The sequence below is a fragment of the Seriola dumerili genome, unplaced genomic scaffold, assembly GCF_002260705.1.
Source record: "Seriola dumerili isolate Sdu_G_001 unplaced genomic scaffold, Sdu_1.0 BDQW01000035.1, whole genome shotgun sequence".
Classification (NCBI taxonomy): Eukaryota; Metazoa; Chordata; class Actinopteri; order Carangiformes; family Carangidae; genus Seriola; species Seriola dumerili.
The window spans coordinates 3278545-3303710 of record NW_019174290.1 but is presented as its reverse complement, the minus strand read 5'-3'; the positions used below and the strand labels follow the sequence as shown (position 1 = coordinate 3303710).

General features: G+C 40.5%; 1 protein-coding gene across 9 annotated transcripts in view; it reads left to right on the top strand.

Annotated features, from left to right (window-relative positions):
- Window positions 1–975: 975 nt before the first annotated feature.
- Window positions 976–25166, top strand: part of sorbs2 (sorbin and SH3 domain containing 2) — a 47299-nt gene continuing 23108 nt past the window's right edge. For 3 of the 9 annotated variants that reach the window (XM_022738115.1, XM_022738112.1, XM_022738110.1), the window contains exons 1-7: window positions 977–1422; window positions 6779–6949; window positions 17194–17249; window positions 21018–21044; window positions 21194–21318; window positions 21543–22202; window positions 25017–25143. In XM_022738115.1, coding sequence (XP_022593836.1) covers window positions 17240–17249; window positions 21018–21044; window positions 21194–21318; window positions 21543–22202; window positions 25017–25143 — 949 coding nt within the window. In that variant the 5' untranslated portion in view covers window positions 977–1422; window positions 6779–6949; window positions 17194–17239. Of the gene's footprint in view, window positions 1423–1596; window positions 1634–6778; window positions 6950–17193; window positions 17250–21017; window positions 21045–21193; window positions 21319–21542; window positions 22203–22832; window positions 23259–25016; window positions 25144–25166 lie in introns of those variants that run through there. The other 6 variants (XM_022738118.1, XM_022738117.1, XM_022738116.1 and 3 more) reach the window with 4 other exon arrangements.

Here is a 25166-nt window from a genome sequence, read left to right as displayed (position 1 = left end):
TTTTAGTTTATATTGCTCATTTGCTCCTTCATAGGGGAACAGTAAGGCTGAAACCAATTATTGTTTTCATTATCAATACATCTGGAAGTATTTTCTTTACTAATTGATAAATTGTTCAGTTTATAGAATGTCAGAAAATAGTGAAAAACTTCAACTTGCTTGTTTTGTCTGTCCAACAGTGAGAAATTCAAAGATGTTGAGTTTACTGTCATAGAAAACTAGGAAATATTCCCGAATGAGAAACTGTAATAATTAACTGATCATTTCAGCTCAAGGGTACTGGTTGATATGTGGGTGCCCATGGAGAAATAACAAACTGCAGTGTAAAATCAGGGTCAATAGGGGGTCAACAACAGGGTTTTTTGTCCTGGGGCCTAGAAGGTTAAGCTGGCCATGTGGGGAACCACACATAGTAACAAATTTTGGCATAGTTTTAGCTTATCCTGGTATGGACCATGTTCTATCCATTAAAGGATAAAGACAATGGTATTCTATATATAGGTACTGTCAACAAATTCACTTAAAAGTTAAATATGGTAGTCTGTCTCACAGTGAAACTTTCTGTGTCTGTGACACCTAGCCCTAAACATAGTAGGATCATTTCATTGTTGGTTTTGGTCTTTTCATGTAATGTGTTGACACCCAGAGAAATATAGATTATCCCCAGACATATGCATTAACACACAGCCTGTATCCTCCTTAAGCTGAGCTGAGGTCAGTCTTTTGTATGTTTATACTGCGGATAGAAATTAAAGTGGCACTTTCCTGTTAGCGGTGAGCTGTAGGCTACACAGGCCTACTGTGTGTCCTCTGCGAACAGTGATTGAACCGCGGGCGTTGCCATGGCTACACGAAGACCCAATGAGAAGCTCGCGGTAGACTGTTGCTGAATGAAAATAACAGAGGCCATTTTGCGCACGAAGCCACGGCATCATTCAACAATAATAAAAACGGAAACGGGGAGGCAGGTTCAGTCCATTTCTGGATAGACGCGAGTGCTTTTTAGAGCCAGTAGAGTGGTGTGGGGCCGCGGTGCCACTGGCGCTTGTAGTCAAGAAAGAAAAAAAGGCATGCGGTAACTAATTGTGCCGCCGCGTCGTCACCTCTCTTCCCTGGAGGTTTATGTTGTGAGGTAAGGGGGACAGGACGGCTTCACTGCATCGCTATCCCCCCACCAGCAGTGACCCCCGAGAGAGGGAGTTGCCTTCAGTTAGCTGACCGACACCGGCAACATCCATGCGCGTCGAAAAACAGGTGTACGGTTTCATCACACGGACACCGCGTTAGCTTCCGAGACGCCGTGGCTCGCTGCGTTTGTGTGTGTACTTTTGCGCTTGTTCGAGTGAGGACTTCATTCATTTCACACGGAAGAGGCTGTTTACCTGATGAGATGTTGCGGAATTAAGGGGCAGTCGTCGTAAGGTAGGTACAGCAATATTGTTGGGCTAAAGCTCTATCTCTCCCTCCGCGCCGCTTTTAGCAGCTGCAGCGGACCTGACCCACAGCTCACTTTCTTGTTGTGAAGAGGTAAACTAGGCTATTTTGAGTGTTTTTAAGTGCGTTACAAACAACAATGACCCTGTGGTTGTAATCGCCGATACCACAGCAAATGAATCAGCTCATCTGGGATGCGGTAAGGTTCCTCTAAAGTGCATTCCAGTGGATTGCTGCTCCTAGTGCATTAAATGAAGATGCGGTCAGGGCTGGGATGATGTTAAATACTGAAACCGCAGGCATTTTAAGCTGTGGAGAAGAGAAATGTTGCTTAACATTAGCAGTGTAAAACCGTGAGCATGAGTGTGTGCAGTAGCCTGCTTGAAAGTAATGAACATGAATTGAGATATCCATGTTTAACCTACATCCCAAATGCTTAGGATAATCTCTATTGTTAGAGCAATAATGCAAAAAAAAAATATGCTTTGTTTGGTCTGTATTGCAGGTTATTTCCCCCAGTGGCTTTCATTTCGAGAAAACAGGACTTATTGAGTTTTGTTTTGTACCTTGTGGAGCTACTCTAATTTATGATATCAACACTAGTAACCCCAAGATACATTCTGTGTTGTGAAGGCCAGTACCTCACAGGGGAACTGTAAATATTGAATTTTTCCTCATTCCTGCTGATGCTTGTTGCATTCACCTGCCATCAAAGGTTCAAATCAGACAGTCTCTCATTTATAGAGGGCTAGAGTGAAAATCCATAGGGTCCTGAGAGATCAGTGCTACCGCAGTGGTGCATTTCATGTAACATCTTAAGACTTATCTATAGCTGTGTTGCCTATGTATTCTCTAGATGCACATCAGAAAACAATAAGGAATTGTCAGCTCATATGTTTCTTTGGTGCCACCTGCTAACTGATATGAAAGGATGATGTAATGAGGAAACAAAACAAAAGGCTAGCAGAGATGGTTGGTATCTGTAAAACCCATTTGAATGCTGGGTGAACAGGGAGAGTGGGGAGGTGTCCAGGATGCACAAAATGTAACACTATCACTCCGGGAACCTCATACCACTCCCAGTGTGGCCTACCTGGCCTGTGAGTGTGTTATTGTGTGTGTGTGAGTAAGTGTGCTGTAGGCTTTCCTGGTCTGTGATATTGATGTAGTATTTTATTGCATACTTGTCAGGGGGAGAGGAAGTGACACGGCGGGCGCCAATATGACAAGCAACAGTTGGCTGCTATCTGTCTCATGAGGGGCTGCTGCACCAATAAACAGCCTCTCATAGGGGCTTAAATATACACACTTAATGGGCGATCATAGCATTTTGACTTGATTGATGACCAATGAGCCAGAAAGTATGTCTCTGTTAGCGTTAACTCAGTTGCACCTGCCAGTTTAGGGTTACTGAGAGAGACAGCTTGTGTGTGTGTGTGTGTGTGTGTGTGTGTGTGTGTGTGTGTGTGTGTGTGTGTACATGTATGTTTCAGTGAGACAGGCCGAAGGAGAGAGAGTGAGAGGAGGAAAGAGGATCAAGGCAGGCCATCAGGGAATAGGAGAATGTGATACATTTTCTTCTGAAAGTACAGAATGTAACAGGGGGTTACTCGTTCACTTTCTTTCTCCCTGACACTCTCTTTATCTATTTATCTCTCACTCACTCATCTCTCTCTCTCTCTCTCTCTCTCTCTCTCTCACACACACACACACACACATTCCTTTTAATTTTCCTTTGTCCTTTATTTCCTTGTTTTGGTGCCCTCTCTTTTCTCATTGTCCCTCTGCTGCCTTCTTGCTCCTTTATATCTTCCCCTCTCTCTCCTCTTCCTCAGAGGCTGATGTCATGGCTCAAGTGGTGTGTGAAAAGCTTGCCTAATTCTTAGTCTAGCTGATAATAGGGGCCGCCTGCAGGACATGCTTGCTCCCTGAGCTTTCTCAATAACCCAATCCTTTAGAGCTTACTGAGCTGCTTGTGACTGTTACCTAAACTGCTCAACTTTTTTTAACTTAAAACTTGAAACTTGAAGATATTCGTCTGTTTTTGAAATTATTGGGATGATCAATCATTGTTGGTTACTGGAATGTCACAATAATGATCTGTGTATCTATCAATTAATGAGATAATTATGAAAAACTAAAAGTGGCTACCAACATAAAATGCATGAAATGCACATTCTTTTTGTGCATTTCATTTTAATTGTGTTTTAAAATGAAATGAATGCCTCCAACTTCTAGAAAATCAAGACCTTCTAAGATGGGCTAAGTGACCACCACTACATTGACATATCAATGTACTAGAGGATTTAGTTGTTTGATATCTTAAAACTCAGAAATGTTCAGTCCAGTTAAGTTCATTTACTGGTACATCTTGTATTTTTCATAGTTATCCTGGCATCTAAATACAATTTCAGTCCAGTCAGTTTCAATTTATCAGTTTCGTTGGTCTTAATAACAAGCGCCAGTTTATCAGAACACTATAAAAAGGCTGAATTTAAAAACGGTCTTTAAGTAGTCGAGGATCGGGATATACTTTAAACTGATTAGCAACACTACACAGAGGAATTAAGGAGCCTATCCTGCCCAGCTTGGAGAAAGAAGACTAGAAGACTGCCTTTAGTACATGTGTAGGTTTGAAATGCTGCAGTTTAGATGATGTTGCTGCCTTGTGCTGGCAGATCATGGACAATGGAGAAACACCTGAGGAATAAACAACATAGTTTTACCATTTCACAACAACTGTAGTATGCAGGCCATCACAGCTCAAAATAGTCAATTTTTAAAGGCTGAGAGTCAAGCTAAATGCTACGTACTCAAGCTAAATACTTCTGTATTCTTAAACTACTTGTAAAAAAGAAAAATTCTGTTAAACCTATGAATGCATAACACATTTGAGATCCTAGCTCATATTCCTCTGCACTGTTTCTGCACTTCCAAAGCAGCAATACTTTGGCGCTGTGCCTGTTGAGTTATATAGTTTTGGATGTATTTTTTCCTTTTTTGATCTGCTCCCAGGTTTAAGTGTTTTCCAGTAAGTGACACTTACTAATGTGAACATGCACAGCTCCTCTGCTTTTTATATCCCGCCACTTACTTAACTGGAAATGGCAGGGCCTTGCAGAAGCTGATAATGAATTAGGTGTTGAAACTGTACGGGTGAGACCATGTCGACGCAGCCACTGTCGTCCGGAGTGGCTCATAGGTCAAAGTGTCGGTGCGTTTGAGTGTGAGTGTGTGTCACTTGCTATAAAAATAGTTTGCTCTGCTAGTTTAATGAGATCATTCCCAAGCTGCTGTTGTGTCATGATGGTTTTAGTTGTTTTTTTTATAAATCATTCGTAGTTTAGATGCACGAGGGATCTGATCTAGATTTGTAAAGTTACATCCCTCAAAGGTCAGAAACTTTGGGTTGTGTTCGTTCAGATGTTGATGGAGCTCTTGTTGGTCAACTTCTGTGAAGTCTCAAGTAGGTTAAAGCAGAATATCTGAAGTAAAAATATAATAATCAATAACTAAACTCAGGTGCTTTACCTCTTCATTACTTTATTGGTCCCCTGATACTCCCCTAATTCTGGCCCCAAGGTTGCATCATTAGCACCTGTCACTCGTCAGCTTTTCACCATACCTCACTGATCCTTGGCACGTGACCAGAAAGTTCTGGGGGGGCAGCTGCTATTTGATCATGTCTGCTGACACACTGATCACTGTAGAGCACTCTGGAAACCCCAAGGTCTGAAGCCTGGGTGTTTGGGAGGACATAGTTGTAGAAGGAGCGCTACTTATCATCATTGGAGCCATCTGTGCCTGTGTAGATTTTTACATTACCACTTCATCATAAGCATGATGAAAGCCTACACAGATAGTGTTGATCCAGGACAACTCAACTAAGTCCGTCAGTGCTTGATTTAATGGTTGACAACAGGTTGACATTTGGCTGAACTTGTCCAGAAGTTTAGATGTTTACCTTTGTGGCTTCATATATTTAAGGTACTTGTTGCTGACCCAGTTAAAGTTATTATTTTTGATAGACTTTGATAGATCCATTTGGGATGTAGGACCATACAACTGCTATCAAAAGAAAGGCAGTGAATTAAGTTGATGTCACTTCACTGTTTCGTTGACTAAGGCTGAAATCAGGCAAAATCAGTAACCATAATAGTCATACTTTGAATCAGTTGTTTTGGCTATCTGTTTTTGTCGGGGCAAATAAGTCACCATTCAGCAGTCTTATCAACATTCACATGCCATTAATAGAGCTGCATTACCATGAGTTAATGAATTTCCTTTTGTAGTGACTGCTGAACTCTTCCTGCACCCTACCATGCAGTAATTTGTTAGTTGCTGATTTTTGTGCCCGTTTTGTTTGTTGTCGAGTGAGGGTGTGAAGGGGGGAGGTGGAAGTGGTTCAAATAGCATATTGCACAGTAGCTGCCTGGCTGGTTTTAGGTATCCAGTCTCTAAATGTGAGATGCTAATAGCAGTAGTTACATCATCATTCTGGGAATAGCACGGAGTCTGGGGTCTAGAGGTGCTTCTGGCTGACCTCTCTCCTGTGTATATTCAGACCTGAGTGTGTATGTGTGTGGTAATTTCCAAATATACATTCCCATATGAATTACACAGCAGTAAGATTATTAATGACACAGGTGAGTGGATATATAATTAGTCTGTATATATTTACAGCCTCCACATGCACATGGCTTGTTTGTGATAAAAAGGGAAGGGGTGCTGTTTGTGCCTCTCCTTGTGTATGCGTGTACATCACTGACCGGCCTTTCCTGACAGGCAATCAAAGTGTCAGCAACAGAAAGTGAAAGAAAATCTCATGTGAGAAGAATTTGACACTCCTGTCAGTTTCCGTGTGGAGTAGGCCACTTCACATAGCCCCACACTGATGAGATTGACGACTGTGTGACATTAAAGCCCGGGGGGGGGGCTCTCTAACACCCCATTTAACAATACATAACTTATCAAAGGTGCACCTACCTGGTGTCACTGTACCATAGAATTACAATATGTATGTGTGACTCTGTTGTTGTATGTACAGTGAGTGAATGTGTGTGTAGAAATAGCCTGTGTTTGCGTGCATGAGTGTGCATACTACATGGTATGCATGCATGCAAACTTGTGAGTGTGGTAAAATAGAGATAGTCAGCCCTGTCACTTTGCCCCCACCCATCTACACTGGGGGGTAACTTTCCAGTCTCATAGACGAGCATGCCTCAGTCTGAAAATAGCCGTATCTGATCACTGCTTCACCCAAACAGGGAACTCTCTTTCCCTGTCACTCCCTCTCTTTGGCTCTCTAACTTTCTCCTCATTCTGTTGTCTCTGTGCTTCCCAGGCATTAAACGGGGAAAGATCTGGGAATAAAGCTTGACCGGGAGGAGAGACTTATCCTGAGCAGAGTGAGGAGGAATAGAAGAAGAGAAAGAGAAAGGAAAGGTGCTGGTGCACAGAGCTCACCTATACCTGACTCTTCTTAGCAAGTCTCCAGTCTCTTGATTTTATGACGGTAAGAGTTACATTTTCTCTGCTTGATGGACTGTTGCACCTGCACTCTGCTGGTCGAGAGGTCAGGCTTTTAGGATTAAATGTCACAGGAGATTAATAAATAATGTGCTTATGTGCATTTTCGTGCCAAAACTCAGGAGAACCTTTAAACTTTAAGTCCTGTTTTTAAAAGTGGACTATAGACTGACCAGTACAGGTTTAACTGACATTGTTAATCCATGCGAGAATATACATATAATATTTCAATATGTGTATATCTGATTTATTTTGAAGTGTTGCTTTGATGTCATGTTTGAATACACACAAACACAGATCTCACATTGCTGTTTACTGATTTGTGACACGTCTATATTTACTTGTTATGAACACATCGATGCTTTAAAGAGGAAGCAAATTAAAAGAGGCCTGAATAGTTTTTACAGCCCAAACACCAAAATGGGAATTGTATTTATCTGTTCTGCCAAAACCCACAATTATAGACCAAGAGTGGAATTTTTGTCTTTTGTGACAGTGGACAGTGGAAATGGTGTCAAATAAAAACAGTGGTTTTTACTGCGGTCACCTCGGAAATAGCATCAGCAAATAACTTAGAGTACAGTTTTGAGGATTTAGAAGTTTTTATGTTTTAACTTTAAAATGTAAGTTAGATATACACACAACAGAAATTCACCAGTTGAACTTAATGTTATGTTTTTATATCTTGATAAACTAAATGTTTCAGTTCAATCCCTAAAACTCTTCCTGTCGTCTTTCCCTTTACCTCTTTGTCTTCACATAATTTTGCCCCAGAATCTCATTTTCCTCCCTCTCTCCTTTTTACATACTTCCATCTCTTGTTACACCCTTTTTTTCATGGTCTCCTCTTTCCCACTCAACAAAAGCCATGTACCAATCCCTCCATTAGGGCCAGTCTCAGAGGTGTTGTGGAATGTCACCTTGACCCCTTGGGTACACAGTAAGGGGTGGTTCCCAAGCTCGGTTCGTATCATGGTTCGTTTGGTTCCCTTTTCCTCTGGACCTGTTATAGGGAGAGGCTATTTGTCTGTTCCATGTAAATGTCACAGTTTACACCCCATTTTTCCATGGCAAATTTGGCATTTTTAATACATAAAATGATTAAATCCAATACCAGTAAAACTTTATTAGTTAACAGAACTTTACAGTGCTCCTGTAAAACTCTGTGGTTAGTCTAAGCTACATTATTTGGGACAGAGCTGGCCTGATTGCTTGGTTGGATCTGTATCACCTGTGATGTGGGTCTAGGAAGTATATTTCATCTGTTGGAGAGACACCAAAATAAGTCATGATTTATTTATTTACATGTAGAATAAAGTACAAAATGCTTTGACATATGTGTGCCCATAAAATCAGTTAGCTTAACAGTACTTTTCAACTTTAATTCCCTTGTTACTGTTACTCTGTTGTGACCCTCCTCTTCCTCATTCCTTCCTGATATGGAGTATTTGTTTAAAAGCTGATGTACAAAAGTACAAAGACATTCAAAAGTTGCCTTTAGGCTCTTGAATTTCAGTCTCATGTGCGATACTCACAGTAAACAGGCATTTTCCTTGCTCTGACATGCACAATACCTTTGAAGTAGATGCCTCTGTGCATTAGACTTTACAGGATGGTCTTGTAGAGTTTGAGATCTACAATTGCAGCCCACGCATAAACATTCATATTCTAAAGTTTATGCAAAGCAATTGATATTCCACATTGTCAAACGAATAATGACATTTTCTTTTTGGACTGTGAACTTTACTGATTATCTTTAACCCTATGTTGGATTTCAGGAATTTAAAAATGTTGAAATGGTAGTATATCCTGCCTGACACCCAGAGAACATAAAGATTACACAGATAGATTTTCCCGATGATCAGGACCACCTTAGAGGGTAAAGGGTCCTGTCTAATGGCAGTAAATATAGCACCACTGCTAATCAAGTTCCTCTTATCTTCATGCTCGACACTTAACACTGGTACCTGGGGAATCCAGACTATGTATGGAGAATGTAATTTTAGTCACAAGTGATAGTCATTTTAGTGTTTTACTTCAAATGTGCAAACTACTTCCAAATGTCTTTCTTAAATACTCTAAAATGGGATATAGATGAGATATAAAGAGTTGATTTTCTTTCTAAGATATCAAATTTTTTACATAACCAAACCTTCATACAGAATATGAATAAGATGTTGAACGGTAATGATGTACAAGGCTTCTTTGCCTTGTATAGTGTTCACAGAGAATTTAGCTGGAAGAGCAGAGAGTCTATATTTGCTTCACCATCCTCCTTCATTCTTTAGAAAGGATTGTTTGCTATCCCCGAGTTTGAAAAACCTAATGTCCTAATTTCTGCATTCTCCCAAAAGACCGCTCCATTAGGTCTCTGATGACACATTGGTGCCACACAGGAGAAGAGATGAAACGGTGACAGCTTTAGAGATGCTGTTTACTGGTGATGCTGTGTATCCCCAGATGGCTTTAGCCAGACAGATTACATAATACTACGTGCTGATATGGACCTCCTATGTCATTTATTTAGTATTTCATCAATCATATTCCTTTTTATAATCTCTCTTCTGCTCTGTAATCTATAACCTTTTCTGTGTTCATTATTTCATTTCCATTTATATTTAATTCTTGTCTGTATTCCATCTTTTTATGTATCTTTTTTTTTCTCTATTCCTCTTCATGAACATCAAGAGCAGTATACAGTAAATGCATCTTCAGCTCTGTATAGAAATAGTCAAATAACAAACCCACGAATTGTCACATCCGATTCATTCTTCTTCGCCCATAGCCCCGACTCAGTACCCGGGCTTGTGTTGCATAATTGCATTAGTGCTCTCAGGCCAATGGCTCTGCTCGTTAGTGGGGTTGTGATGCAATCTGCAGAACACATGGGCCTCTGTTGTTTGCAGTATGGACAGTGAGTGGGCATGCAGGGTCAGTGTATTGACCTCCACTATCCATTCATACAGCCAGAGGGGGGTCTGCTAATGAGTGGCAAGGTTGAACAAACAACGCTGATAACAGAGACTTTGTTGGAAATGGCTGTTGTTCAACTAGTGGCAGTAATGTGGTGGCAGAGCACTTACATGGTCCTGATAAAAAAAAATTAAAATAAAATAAAATAAATTTAAAAAAAAAAAAAGAAGAAAGACCTGCATCTAACAACAACTGGCTTTGTATTTGTGTGAAAGAGAGGTTTAAAACACTACTTTGAATGAAGTAGAATTTGATTGACACTGTAGTTCTGCACTGAAACAGAAAAAGATGTTTCTCAGTTTTTATTAATGCAATAAATCCCCTATATGTGTTGTATTTGTTTTCCTTAAGCCATAGTTTGGCTCAATATTTAATGTATTTTTAGTGTTCAGGGTTATTTGCTTTTCTAAATTCAAATGAAGGCCACAAAGCTTAAAAACCTATATAAACCATGGCAGCACACTGAATATAAGAAGGCCTAACTTTTACTTCATAACCTTTAGCAAAGCGTCTCTACAACAATCATTAACAATGGGTTGATGTTGTTGCTTTACATTTTTGGCAAAAAAAAAAAACCCTACATCCTTGAAAAAAATCAGCTTCATTATTTATTAATGTATGATCAAGATGCATTGATCCACTGTACTACGTAGCCACACTCCAGTAGGTAGTTGTCTGTCAGGCCAATATCATTTTATTAACTTGTTCAAAAAGAAAGTTTGGAAATGGGAGACAACAAGTGACAAGTTGTCTTTGCAGCAGCTGATGTAATGCTCCACTGCTAAGAGGCTCACAGGGTATACTGAAAGTTATCAAGTTTCTTCTGCCTGTAGTGACTTTAAGTAAAGCGTCAAGACTGTGAGTGTTTAATGACTTACTGTGATCCAAGTCTTGGGATGTGAGTGTCATTTCCTAAAGTTCACTGTAGAACTCTGAACTGCTAATCCCAAAATATTACAGTTGTCCTCCTGTATTGTTGTATTATATCACTGAATTATTTGCTGTTGAAATGTTAACTTGTTTGGCTGATGTCTAACATGAATACTTGAAGCACTAGAAATACTTGAAGCTGTAAAATACCATGTCCACTTAAAGCACAATGGGTAATGAGCTATAGCTAGACTCTTATTATGATTCCCAAGCCTTTCTTTCTTTTTCTTTTTCTTTTTTTCACATCACAACCCTGCGTGCTCCACATTTTTACCACAAAAATGCACCACTAAAATAACTTGGCTCCGATCCAGTAATTAAGGATTGAAGCAATTCTAAATTCTGCCTTTTTTGGAGGGGTCACTCTCCCTGTCAGCTGGGTTTAAGGCTAGCTATGTCTCAACTGAGATTTATGTTGGATCACCAGGGACATTCTGTTGCCTTGTTGAAGCAAGATTTGTTCTCTCTGATTCCTACTGTAAGATTTTAGAGATTGCTCTGTTTTGTGCTTCAGTTTTATTCCCATCAAATTTCCAGGCTTGTAACTAATATTGACTACAGAGCAACACTGCTGATTATACATATATTGCATGTTGTGTCCTGTAATATTTTTGCCAGAATGTTTTTTTTTTTAAATCTTATTAAGCTTGTAACAGCTGACAATCTTGTCTTTTATAGGAACAGCTGAATAGAATCTATCCAATGACTTTTTGGTGAGGTCTTTAAATAGATTTGCTAAGGAGCTTAATCTGTTGACATCCTGTGGGTATGTCTCAGTCTGAGTGACCACTCCAGGGTCGGGACCCTTGAGGCCATAGTCGGCTTATCTCCAATGACTGTTCACTCTTTCCTGCTGTCTTTACACATGCATTTAGAAATTAAACTAGCTATAATTAAGGTAATGAACTAAAATAAAAACATTTCAACTGCGGTAAATTATAGTATTAATCTGATTGTTGAATTGTTATTTTATAGTTTATTGGATTATTTATGTAATCATTGATATGTTTTGTTGTGCTCAGTTGTTGGAGGATTTATTTTGTAAAGATGCATTTAATTATTTAGTTTTGGCAATTACTGGGGTCTCATCGCAAATGCATGTGTACCACGTCGTATGTGGCCTTGTACAGTAAGTATAATCCTTGTATCTCCTTGTCTCGTAAATGGGACCAGCTGTGTACGGAGGAAGATTTCCCCATCCAGCATGTGAAAAGGTTATGTGAAATTCTGAAATGCTGATTGAGATTGTTGCGTTATTATTACTTCTCTTGTTTTCATTGCTATACTTTTTCTCGTAGAGGAATGGTGACACATTTGTTTTTAGACTCTTGTTTTGTCTATGCCAAGGCAGGCAGCCAGTGAGTAATGGCATCCCGGCCCGTGCTCTTTGAGAACATGTTTGTTTTTTTCTTTCTTTCCTTCCTTTTGTTTGTTTCCTTTCTTTTGATAATCATACTGTCTGGGTTATGTTGTTCTAAATGTTCTATTTTTTTTCTCTTTTGTTTTTCATCAGCACATTTCTTTTAGTATAAGGACCTCGCTAAATTAAATATTTTTGTTAATAAGGGCAAAGATAGTGGTTCTTTCCACTCTCTGATCTGCTTTAATCTCTGTCTCTAGTGGTGTTGATTAAGCTCAACTTTGTCATCAAAGTCTCCACTCTAACTTTATGAGGTAATTTAAATAGCACACTCAGACACAGATCACAAATGAAAATTCCCACATTCTCACTGTGATTCATCTATTGTCTTCAGAGTTGAATTTGTGTCTACAAGGTCAACAATGTTAAAACTCTGCTGTGTCGTCGAGGCGAGGGAACTGGCCATTGCCATGATGAGTTCAAATCAACAATAAACACAGGAGGATGAGCGTCCTATCACAGCTACTACACTGACTTATGTTTCTAAATGTTCACTGTGCAAACCCTACTTCTCCACTGATACAAACCAAATGGGTCCCAGTTGGTCACTCAACACGCTAATGAGACTTGATGAGCTCGTGGTGTTGGACCTCACGGCTTTCTGTGGCTCATAGCTCTGACTTGTGTATTTGCAGTCCCACAGCTATTACACTCAGTAATTATACACACTAGTCTCCAGAGTGGCCTACCAATGCCTAAATTACAGCCGGTTGATAAACCACAGCAAAGTAAGAATATAAAATGTCTTGAAAGAAACTGCTTTGGCCAAAGAAACTAGGACTAGAATTGAAAATAACTTCTGAGAAAATAAGTCTCTTGTTTATCATCAATTTATTTATTTAGTCAGTCATTCATATTCATTCAGAATTAAATTCTGGGAATTGACACTTAAGATTAGAAACTGTAAGATTGCAACTTCCCTTGTAAGTATTACATTAATCCTTATTTTTGAAGAAGTGCTCACTGAATATTAATGGAAACATTTGGTGCCTCTCTCTTAGCCAGTGATATGCATGCTGAAATGCATACACTGCTAATGATCTGATTCAGTATTTAAAAGCTTAAAAAGGTCTTATGTGAAAAGATAGTCTAAGGTCTTCAGAGGTGTAGAGCCTGGTGCATTTTCTTCCCATGTCCAGCCATAACATTACACCATGGCCACAGCTGCTGTGTCGCCGCTGATCTGTCCCCAAGAAACATGATCCTGTTTATAATCTGACCATCATTTGGACGCCGACAGCCTGCGACGCCAGACCCATGATTTACCCCAGTGCGTGTGTGTGTTTCTCACAGATAGATTTACGAGGGCATACTGTATGAGGGTAAGGACTAGGTCCTGCGTGGCTTGATGTAGTCCCTCACGTAATGGTACTTCCTCCTCACCAGCATGAACTGTGTTTTGCAATTTGGCAACAAAATAGGTGTATGTCTGGGTAAATGAGGCTTTATTAATAATAGTCACTCTAGGAGGGTTGTATACAGTATTTACAAGGGATACTTGTTGCTAAGAACACAAGTTTATTGAAATGTTGTGCCAGTTGAACTCAGTATTTTGTGTTTTGCCTGAGAGATCCAAATGCAGAAACAGAAACACTTTCTGTGTCATGTGTTAATGAGAAGCCTCGGTTGACGTACTGTGGCTTGAAGCTGTGAAATGCTGCTCTTCTGTCATGCGGAAATACAGAGCTGCCACAGTGAGAAAAAGTCATTTTTACAGGATCCCATTTATATTAGAAAAGTTTTCTTGTCACAACCAAACAGTGTTCATTGTCATAATTTTTTCATGAGGACAAAGTTTATGATGAGTCTTAATCAGATGTAAAAATGGGCACTCGGATATCTGGATGTTTACCCTCATCTCATCTGAATTGAGCCTGTGAAATTTTCAGCATGTTAGACTGTGCTATGTGCGTAACTCCAACGTGTAAGTGTGTACTCATGCGACATATCTTTGAAAGGCTAATATTCCTGTGATTCAATTGAGGCAAACCAATCATAACAGCAGGTACAATCATGGATAGGCAAATTTTTACAGGAATGTTATGGGGTTAATGTTACACCATCCATCTAGTGCCACTCATCACTATAGCCAACTGCCAAGCCAGTTTACACATTCATGTTACAATATGGCTGCATACCTTCTCCAAAATAAGCATCAGTAAAAGATAAGCACAATTATCAGGACTTTACTTGTCAATGTGCAGTGACAAGTTGTCATAGCGTTGAAGTAAATATTTAATGAAAAATTTCAGTTTGTTTAGATGAACAGCTATGGGCTTATTACTCACATTATTACACAATATGATATGCAAACATAAAATGTGTGCATAGACTTTATATATAATGTAACATCAATTTTGTACTCAACTGTATAGTTACTTGACACACTGAAGAAGGTTTATCTGGAACTTTTATGCATTTTTTTTTTCTCCTATCCTGAATATAGACAGTGAGAGAGCGCTCTGATTAATTTGGATGTGCAAACTCTAGTTGCACAGATTTGCTTACAACAGAAAGGTAAAATTTGCATTGTATTCTACGGTTAATATCCCTGGCGTGGGTGTGCAATAAAGTGTTCACCCTGTTCTCTGAAAACTAAACATGTTGTTATACAGTATTAAGAATTGCCGGATTATCATTCTCTCTTCCGGATTAAAATGATAAAATACATCTTGGTCAAATGGAGCTCAAGTTATATTTTCACCATTTGGGTTGAGACAGTGTGTACTGACCAATTATATTTGTGACTTTGTCCGTGCCTCCTCTTTTTCTCTTTATTAGATCTGCAGTTATGAAGATACTGAAATCCTCCCAGTAATAATGTTTTATATTAAATAGTGCCGGAGCCATCTACACTAAGATTTTAACAGCGTGTGTATGTCATGGTTATTCACATACCAGACATGTATGATCCCTGCTGTAGCCACTGTAGGCTGTCACATGTAGTTTCTGTCATACACACAAGTCCCATGATGACACTTGTGCACGTATTCACACAACGATGCAACAGTCTGTGTTATGCCTTTGGCTTTTGATGTGCCCCCCCCCCCCCCCCCCCCTTCATATAAATCACTCAAACCTACTGCAACAGTTCCCAGAAAAGGTCTCCACATAGCATGAGACAAGCATCAAATATGGGTACAGTTAAGTAAACATGGCATTCTGTGTCATTTATCAGTGCCATTTCTGTTATTTATGTTTCATCTATCTGAAGAATTTGCTACGGTCATTAAGCCTCTCACTCAGATGGAAGAAATTATGTTCCCACATTTGGATTCCATGGGTTTAGGCTTTGGCGTAAACATCTTTTTGAACATGACAGGCAGTATGTATTGATTTAAATTGTTTTTTTTTTTTTTTATGGTGCTGCATAGTAATTCATAAGTAAAAGGGAAAGTGTGTAATAGGGCTCCTCGATTATGGCAAAAATCATAATCACGATTATTTTGAACAATATTGAGATCACAATTATTCAACGATTTCTCATTGACTTAGGAAAAAAACAGAAGTAGTTATTCCCGTTATACGTGATACAGTTAAAGATATCTGAGCGTGGGATGCATCATAGACAAATACCTTAATCAGAAACGGAGTTGGTGAACGTGCAAGAGAAGTTTTATGTTGCAATAACAAATATGAAATATATTTTTTCCTAATTTTTTAAGTATCAATTGCAAAACCAATAACGCCGGATGGTTTTTGTTGGGGGGAGGAAATTTGTTGAGAAACAGAATGCAGCACGATGAGCGTTTTCTCGTGATTATCTTGTTTTTATAATCTTCGGAGGCCAAAATCGTAATTGAAAATTAAATTTGATTAATTGCCCAGCCCAGGTGTGTAAGTGACAGACCTTAGTCCTGCTATATAGCACTTCCACAACTCGGAAGAGAAGATATTATGAACTCTTTTCAGCTGCACTAAATCGCAGGCAGCTGAAGTACATCTCTGTTTAGGACAAACATTTTACATGTCAGTCTGTGTCTCATTGTTAGCAGCAATTACTCATAAATCTCTCATAATCTTCCTCAGGCGTTCCCAATCCGTTTGATCAGTGTCTGCTGGTCATTCATATCCATTCCATAGTATCCATGTATCTGTTCTCTAAGCCTCCTATCCTGCTCAAGAGTCTGTCCCTTGAATAGTGTTTCCCTTTCATTGAAATGATGATGTTTCTTGCAGCACCCCCCCCTGCATGGATGGGGTTGGGGCTAAGGTTAGGTGTGGTTAGATGACCGGTTAGGGGTAAGGTTTTTTAGGAAAGGGAAAGCACATATCGACTGGGAGGTCTTTGACAGAACACTTGCACACATTTGGCAAAAAGAAATAAAAGCACCTGAGGTCTGTCACAGGTCTATGCCACTTTAGCCTGATAATGAAAATGAATTACCGTTTCAGTTCACTTCACACAGATCACTGAACAACTACGAGATGTGGATGGTGGTTCAGAACTCAGTTAATGATTAAGTTCATTTATCAGTTCGCTTTTCATGTCCAGGACGTCTGCACCCAAGCCTATCGGTTTTTCTCAAGATGGGGGGGATGAAATGTGTGAAAGGAGCTAAAGTTGAGCTGACTTTCAGTCACTTGCAGTATGTCAGCACATAGCACTTGTACTCCTAAACATCATTAATCTCTCCAGACTCTCCCTGCACAGAGATGTTGGCTCTTTAAGCAGTGCTGTTTAAATCAAAGAAAACCAAATGACTCAGTAGGCAGCAGGAAACTGTCAGTTTTCCAAAATATTTCTAATATTTGAGATTTAATACAAAAAATGTAATATAAAACATTTTGTTAATCTAAATTACTGGCAAAGACTATATGGTTTGCTCTGTCCTTGAAAACCTTCACTGTAAAAAAATGTATGTGATTTATTTTTTTTATGAAATACTTAATTTTTGTTTTTGCAGGAAAGTGTGTCTCCCTGCAGTGGATCAGTAAGAAGTGCTCTTCAATATGAATACAGGTATGTACACACAAACCTTATGTGAGATTGTCGGGGAGTCATCACCTTCAGTCCGTGTCCTTTCTTTTTTTTTCTTTTTTCTTTTTTTTTTTTTTTTGGCAAAGTTTGATAATCACATTGTCAGTATTTGTTTATCCACTGACCTGAAAACCATTGTTTACATATAATACTTGAAAATAAAAAGTCAATATGTTCAGGCATTTCAGGCCACCTCGCTATTTTAAAAGCTGCTATGTGTGCTTCTTTTCCTCTGCCACAGGCATGAGTCTGTAACTCTAACCCTGACCCTGTTTCACCACTTTGGTGTCGGTCCATTTTGGGCCACAGTTATTGTGACTAAAAGCATCATTGAGCATTGTAAGGTTGTTGCTTTTAACCACAGTGACGCATTAAACCTTCAATACATTTCCAAAACTCTGTCCTCAACCTGGCGGTCGTCCCGATCTGAAGTGTTTATTTCAGCCGGAGAATCAATGATGGGTGATCCATATTCAAGCCTTCTCCACACACCACCACCGCCAGTGCTAGCTTTACTCAACCTGGTTGTTAGTCTGTATATGAAATATACAATAGAACACAGAAATAGCTCAGTGTGTTGCTAAGGTTGAAAGCCTACTAATAACTCAGAATTACAAATTAGTTTGATGGAGACTCAAAGATTTTAAACAACCTGTATTATCCAATAGTTTAAATTATAAAGAATTGATCTAAGTGTTAGCGGCTTTTCACACACCTCAGAATTACCTGTGTAAGTATAGGTACGACAATGGGAAGCAAGAGGGAAAATATGTGGCAGCTTGTTGTACTGTACTGAAGGTATTTCACTACAGTTTAGATGGCAGGTGGAGCTGTTTCAAACATGAATTGACACTGACCAAATTGACACTTGACTTCTCCACTATTAACAAATGTACTTCATGTTAAGTGTTGTTGGTAGTCTTGCTCAAGCACTTATACTGTTTATGATTTTTTTTAAACCTAAGCATCTAGGATCTTCAGTTTTATCATACAATATCTGACGGAAACATCTTTAAGCTTTTACTTCAAACTTTAGTTTTTAACATTGGGCTGAGCATCAGTTTCATCACAAATCCTCGGCTCATTTTCTATGAGCTACCACCCAATCTGTAAAACTCAGGCTCTTTGAATGCATGTGCTTTGCCGCCACTTGTTTGGGTTATGTCTTTGGCTGGATGCATTTGTGCTCATGTAGCCCTGCATTTGTGTCATATGCATGTGCATGTGTGCTGCCGCTGCCGCTGCTGCTGCTGCTGCCGCTGCCGCTGCCGCTGCCGCCGCTGCTGCTTCTGCCTCTTTGATCCAACCCTGCCTGGCTGTGATTCCTCAGATAGCGGAGGATACGCTCCCAAAAGCGTGGCCTTGTCACTCATACTCTCTCCCGTGAAGAGGGTCCAGAGCTCACCAAATCTAGCCACAGGTACTAACACTCACAAACACACAACGAATTAACACATGTTCAAACAAGAAGAGTGAACTAAATTTGTCAAATTCAGACCACTAAAGGAACTGACACGGCTAAACTGCCCGAGGTAAGTCTTTTAAAAATAAAAATAAAAAAGTAGCTTGTTGTTTTTCAGACTCATGTTTGGGCTTCATCAACCTGATATGGCTTTGGGCATATTTGAAATACTTTTCAAATAGTCTGTGGCTGCCTCTGTATGCTTAAGCAATGTTTTGGACTGCAAGATGCTATTCTTTTCGAATCAGTTCATTGTATAATTCTTTTATTTTCTTTCGTTGAGTCTCTTCCATCTTTGGCTTGTTTTGCTTTCTAAATCAGTCCAGAGTGGTACTGTACCCACCGGTTGTTGATATTAATCTTCCTTCCTTCCTTCTGACAGCTGTCATATGTCATGCTCTCCCCCCTGCTTCTTACCATCTCCCCCTCTTCATGTGCCGTTTATTCTACTTTCCCTGTTGTCTAAGTGTTTTTTAATCACTGTTTTTCCTGGCTCTGTTTCTTTTTTTCTGTTACTGTTTCTCTTCTGTCAGGATTGATTGGTCAGACATAACACAGCTCCCTTGACCTTAAGATGTTATACTTGGAAAGGCCTGTGTGTTCACTAGAGTGGCAGCATTCTGCTTAATTCTTCCTGATCAGTGGTTCGGTTTTACCCAAGCAAACTCACTGTAGATCTGCTGTATGTATGAGCCTCTTCATCCAAATTCTCTTTACAAAATAATTTGAACTTACAGTTAAAGTCAAGATGAATAACCAACAAGCTTTTTACAGAGCACAGTTGAATCTGTATTATTGGGCTTCTAGAGGTTACAGCTAGTGTAGTTTTCCCAGCTACTTTCTTTTTCCCTGGTGCTGTGCCTGCACCTTGTCAGCACCCAGGTTAACAGCTGCACCTATGTAGGCATCCTGGCACTGTCAGCTTCCTTTTTACAACAGTAGGACACCGTCTGAAAGCTGATGTGCTGCTCTCAGATAGACCAGGTTTAAGAGCTTAGAGGGCCCAACACTGTAGACTACAGACTGAAGCAGGGTTCCCACCGTTCCTTGATATACTTGAAAGTTTATGAAATTACACATATAGAAATGGGTCATTGAAAGTGGTTGGATTTATATATTCTCTGCAAAAATAATTCTGTCTTTTTAATTGATGTCTATGAGTGTCTGTACAGCCTGCTAGTCCTCTTTATAAAAATTCATAGTGTAACAGTAATTAACCTTGATCCGTGTATCAAACTGTGCCATGTTAGGTCCTTGAATTTGAGGGAACTGGGCCTTGAAAGTCCTTGAAAGGTCCCTGAATTTGATGTTTTAAGAAGGTGAGGGAACGCTGCCGGAGGTCACCGCCTTAACCATCTCCACTGTTAAAACCAGTTGTCTATTTTGCTTGGAGATAGCTAACTTAACCAGCCACCTGGATTCAGTGACATGGGTGGGTTCTTATTCAGAACAAAAATGAACCAAAGCCCTCAAGAACACACAGTGACCATTCTGCTGTGCAGACATTAATTGTCACGTTCAATGATGGGGCTCACATCACTCTCCTCGTGTCCCTTCTTCATCTTGGGAGTGAAGTGATGTTTCAACAACTGATGCGCATGGAAAGCAGTCAGCACTCTTGTTTTCTCACCCATTTCTATGATCGAGCCAAAAACTCTGATCTCCGAGGACATTTGTACGCACCGCACGTAAAGATCAGCCATCTGCACTGTGCCCACTCTGGTAGTGCTGTGTGAGTTTCTGATCTGCGGTGTCTGTGACAACATCATCTTGAACCTTGAATCTCGCCTATTTGTTAGTTTACCATAAGCATTAGTGTAGTTTTCCATCCTCAAAAGTTTACAGGGAAACATTCATTCATTTCTGTGTGGACTAGCTGTGAACTACAAGAGAAGAATTATTAGTTGTAAAAGCCGGTGACGCAGCAGTTGCTTACAAGTGATTGCGAACTTCTCACTACAGTACTCAGAGTACTCATGGATGCGAAAATGTTATGACAGCAGGTGATATTGTGCATCACATCAGGATAAAAATCAGGATTAAAAATGTTGTCTGTTCTGTGCTTTTTCCTCTTCAGTTTCGTCTTTTCAGATGTGTCTACTCCTTTACCCCCATTATCAAGTCTCTGTTTGTCACAATAAACATTATCTTAAGCATTTTTTGGGATGACAGTATATTTTGTAACTACTTGAGATATAATCCTATTGCAGTATTGACATTTGCAGAGATAATGTGACCACACATTGACTCCTGTTATTTATTTTTGTCATGTCTTCTCTGTTCCTCAGGGAGTGATTCTCACTCGTCAGACTTGGGTAAGTTTCTGTTGCTGTTGGTGAATTTTGGTGGAGACTGTTGACATTGCACTTGACAAAAGAGGTTGTGAAACACCCCGTAGGAGACCAGAAAAGTTAATCAAACACACTGTAGTGGTTGATGTTAATTAGATTAAAATTATCTTCAGATTCTTGGCGGTCCCGCAGTGTAACAGATGGCCTTAAGAATGGAGACGCCAGCAGCTCGTCTCTTGCTGCCAAAGGCTTCCGCAGTGTCAGACCCAACCTGCAGGACAAGAAGTCACCAACACAGGTAGAATGTCTCACTCACTACTTGACACATGTTGAATTGTTTTTACTGCTGTTTAGAGTTTAATCAAAAATGATGGCGTTGTTTCATAATGGTGGAAAAGGTTATTCTTCATTCTCTATTTCAAGTATTTAATTTGATGATTTGTATCAAGATTTTCACTGATGATTTTTTCGTTGTTGTTGTTTGAACTTGTTTTGGCTGCTGCTTTCTAATTGGCAAATAAGGATATCAGTCACTTGCCATTGCCACCCCCCAGGAGAGACAGTTATCACTTCTCGCCCACTGGCGCTAACCCACCAGACTATAGCTCCCTCATAGCCCTGGCTAATGATTCTAGCCCTGGAATGCTAACATTCACTCAGAATGAGAGAGCAGTTTTAAAAGAGTCCTACACTATTAATAGCACATCTTCTTACTCCTTCTCAGAGACCAGTGGAAATTCAGTGCAAAAGGCGCACCAGCACACTAGCTCAAATGATATTAGCAACTGTAGTGCATCTACCACTGCTAATGCCCAGGTCCAGGAGCGTAAAGTGTCTTCCCTCAAACTAACCCCAGTCACCATCCCTGACCCTCCTGCTCACCTCAATTCTTACCTTGATCCCCAACCTAAGACCAAGACCACAAGTTCCCCTCCGCCCACTTTCCCACCTCCACAAAGTGGTCCCACTCTCTCTCAGCCCCCAACACAGACAGCCTCGATTTCTGTCCACTTGGGCGCCGAGAATCTGAAAAATCCAGAGCCTCAACCTCCAAGTCCCACAGTGGAACTCAAGCTCCCAGATCAAGCCCCAAATCAAAACCCAAGTCCAGCTGCATCCCATGTGGAGATGACGAAGCCTCCTCCTGCAGTTCCACCAAGACCTTCTCCTGCAGAACTGTTGGTACATAACTGACTACATACTGTAACAACAGAGCAAAATCATCATCACTGGGTTTTTTCTCTTGTTGACACAAGAGTGATTAAAGGGTAACACACCGCTGCATCCCATCATTTGACACACTGGTCACACCATACCAACAGAAGTAGCCGGTGTAACGTAGCCATGATGTGCCAGATTCAGAGAACAGAGGTTTTTCTGCTGCAGGCGTTCCTTGAAATAGACGCAGGCGTTTTGATGCACGTGATGTTCTGCTTGTGTGTGTCGCCCTTTTAGTTTGTTAATCTTGGTGCTGCCATGCATCCAACCAAACTAACTGTGCATACTCTACATATGTGTGATAACAGTGTTTCATTTAATGTATACCAATGTTACTGTCTATATACTTTACAGCCTTCCACAGAGTTTGAACTAACAGAGCATCTTCAATTCACAGCAGTTATCATGTTTGAGAAGATGATGCCGCAGCCTCATGACACCTCAGTGTGGTTTCCCGTCAGCTTTTCACCTTCTATTAGGCTCACATGTTGCTTCCACACATCCTTTGTGACAATGTGGCTAATGAGTGATATCACTAAGCACTCTCCTCCTTTCCTTCTTTTCCAATCAATTCCCTCTCCCCTCCAACACCAGGGGCCTCCGTCCCCCGACCCCTCAGCACAGCGCTCCCACTACCACAGCCACAGCTCAGACTCACTCGACTACCTGTCAGGCCTAATGCCCAAGACCCTATCGCCCACCCCGTACGTTCCTATTGGAGCTGGCGGCACAGCTGGTGCTTTGAGCGGGCCGAGCTTTACCACATTCAGCGGTGCGAGCATCGGTGGCTGCATGTCACCCTCGGCTTCCCCAGTCACAGTGTCTGCTCTCAGCCACTACTCGTCGTCCACGCCGGGTCTGCTGGACGAGCTGCAGATCTGTAGTCTGGACTCACCTGGCGCCTCACCCACACCGTCGCCCACCCTCAGCCATGTTTCTACCTACACATCCACTGCTGGCCCTGATGATGTGCTAACAACCTCTGTGGCCTCCACTGCTGCAGCAGCCACTGTCACTAACGTAATTATCCCAACAAGTCACTGCTGTAACACACATCATTATCAAAAAAACAAATGGTCCCCTCCCTTCCCCAACTGATTTTGGATGGCTGAACCAAACCTGGATGGCTGAAGTGTGATTACTACCAAGTTTTACCTTCCACTAACCATCAACTGCAACCTACCTGTCAGATACCAGAATTAAATTCAGCTCACTATGTCCCCTTATTATGTCAATGTCTCTGTCCTCATCAGAACTCCGTGTCTATGTGTGCTTGTCTATGTTTCTCTTTGTTATGCCTTCTTTGCAATCCAGTGCAATTACACTGTCTTTTCAGGCCAGTTCATATCAAAAATTCATGACCAGACATTTTTCAGAGAGGTTGCAGCAGGGTGGAGTACCCTGTTGGAAGCTGTTGGCTGCAGGTTGTTCGCATCTTGAAAGACTGAACTGGTCCACTGGGAGTTGGAGGGTTTTTTAACATAACGTGTGTGAGGACTGAACTAGTTATGTTTACTGTCATATTATACTTTATATCATATATATATATATATATATATATATATGGGTGTAGATCTATTGGACCTTGACAAAGATTAGACTAGATTATAGCATAAATTTGCATGTGCACCTTGTCTTCCAAGTTATACAAAACTGACATTGAAACTGAATTGTGATTTTGTTAGGACTGCACTATTTAGTCTGACATTGTCTTCTTCTTAGCTAAGTAATTAGCTTGGTGTCTATCGAGCCAATCAAAGTTGCATTGCGTAGTCACTGTTTACTCCAAGCCTCACAGCCATCAACCCAAACCTCTTCTTCAACTTGGTCTTTCATCCATGTGCTAAAGTGAGAAAGATCTTCAGTGCATGGCGTTATTCTACCACAGTTCCTGTTCCCAGCCTCACTCCCACCTACAAATGTGTAGATTGGCCTTGTTGCTTTTTCAACCTGGGAAAATATCCATTCACACTAGGAAACATTCAGTAGAATTCGAGAGTCTGTGATTCAGGGGTCTGAAACCAGAATATGTTGCAGTGGTTTCCGCTTCAAATCCTCAGCTTGAATTTGTCAGTTGTGGCATTGTAATCACAGTAACAGCAGCAGTAATGTACTCACTGTCATTGTCATTTTACACTATGCTCCAGTGTTAACAAGAAAGAAGACAGAAATAGAACTTAGTCCGCTTGTTGTTTTATTGGAATTTGATCTGTTTTGAAGTGTCTGCGTTGCGTTTTTGAGCTGTCTTGAATCTTTGATCTGAACATGGAGGCCTTTAACTTGAAATTGTTTTTATCCAGATGAAATTCTATGTCTCTGTGTCATGTTGAATGGAAGAGCATTCTTCAGAAGAGCCTCCCATTATAACTACATCATGCCTGCTGTCTTGTTTATGTTCCAACTAATTTATAATGAAATGTATCTGAATGTGAAAGAGTTGTCCATGTTTTACCGTTCCTGTTTTAATCTCTGTTGTTCTGTTTTAGAGCGAAGTGATTCAATAAGTGCCCCTTCCCCTAACTAACTCTTCAGATCCAGCACTTCCTATGAATCACGTCAGATCCAATATCTGACTTACATGTACATCCATTCCAATATCAGACCTGGTTCCTCTACCCTCATGAATGTTTGTAGCAATAAGATGACTATTTCTTCTTTTTACATTTACACTCAGAGTTTTATAGTAGATCTACAAGGTTGTGCACTATTGCACATTTTGCTGCCACTTGTGATTGGTAGTCTTACAGCCTCTGTTTCTGGCTTGTGGGTCACTCTTAGGGCCAGGTCCTCTCTCACGCTATGAATGGAAGTGCTAGCCATCCACAGAGACCCCTCTCTCCTCCGTCCTATCCTCCTCCCCCCGCCTCACTCCACACTGGGCTCCCGAGACAGAGCAGGAGCTCGGGTGAGTCACTGTTGTTTTGTCTC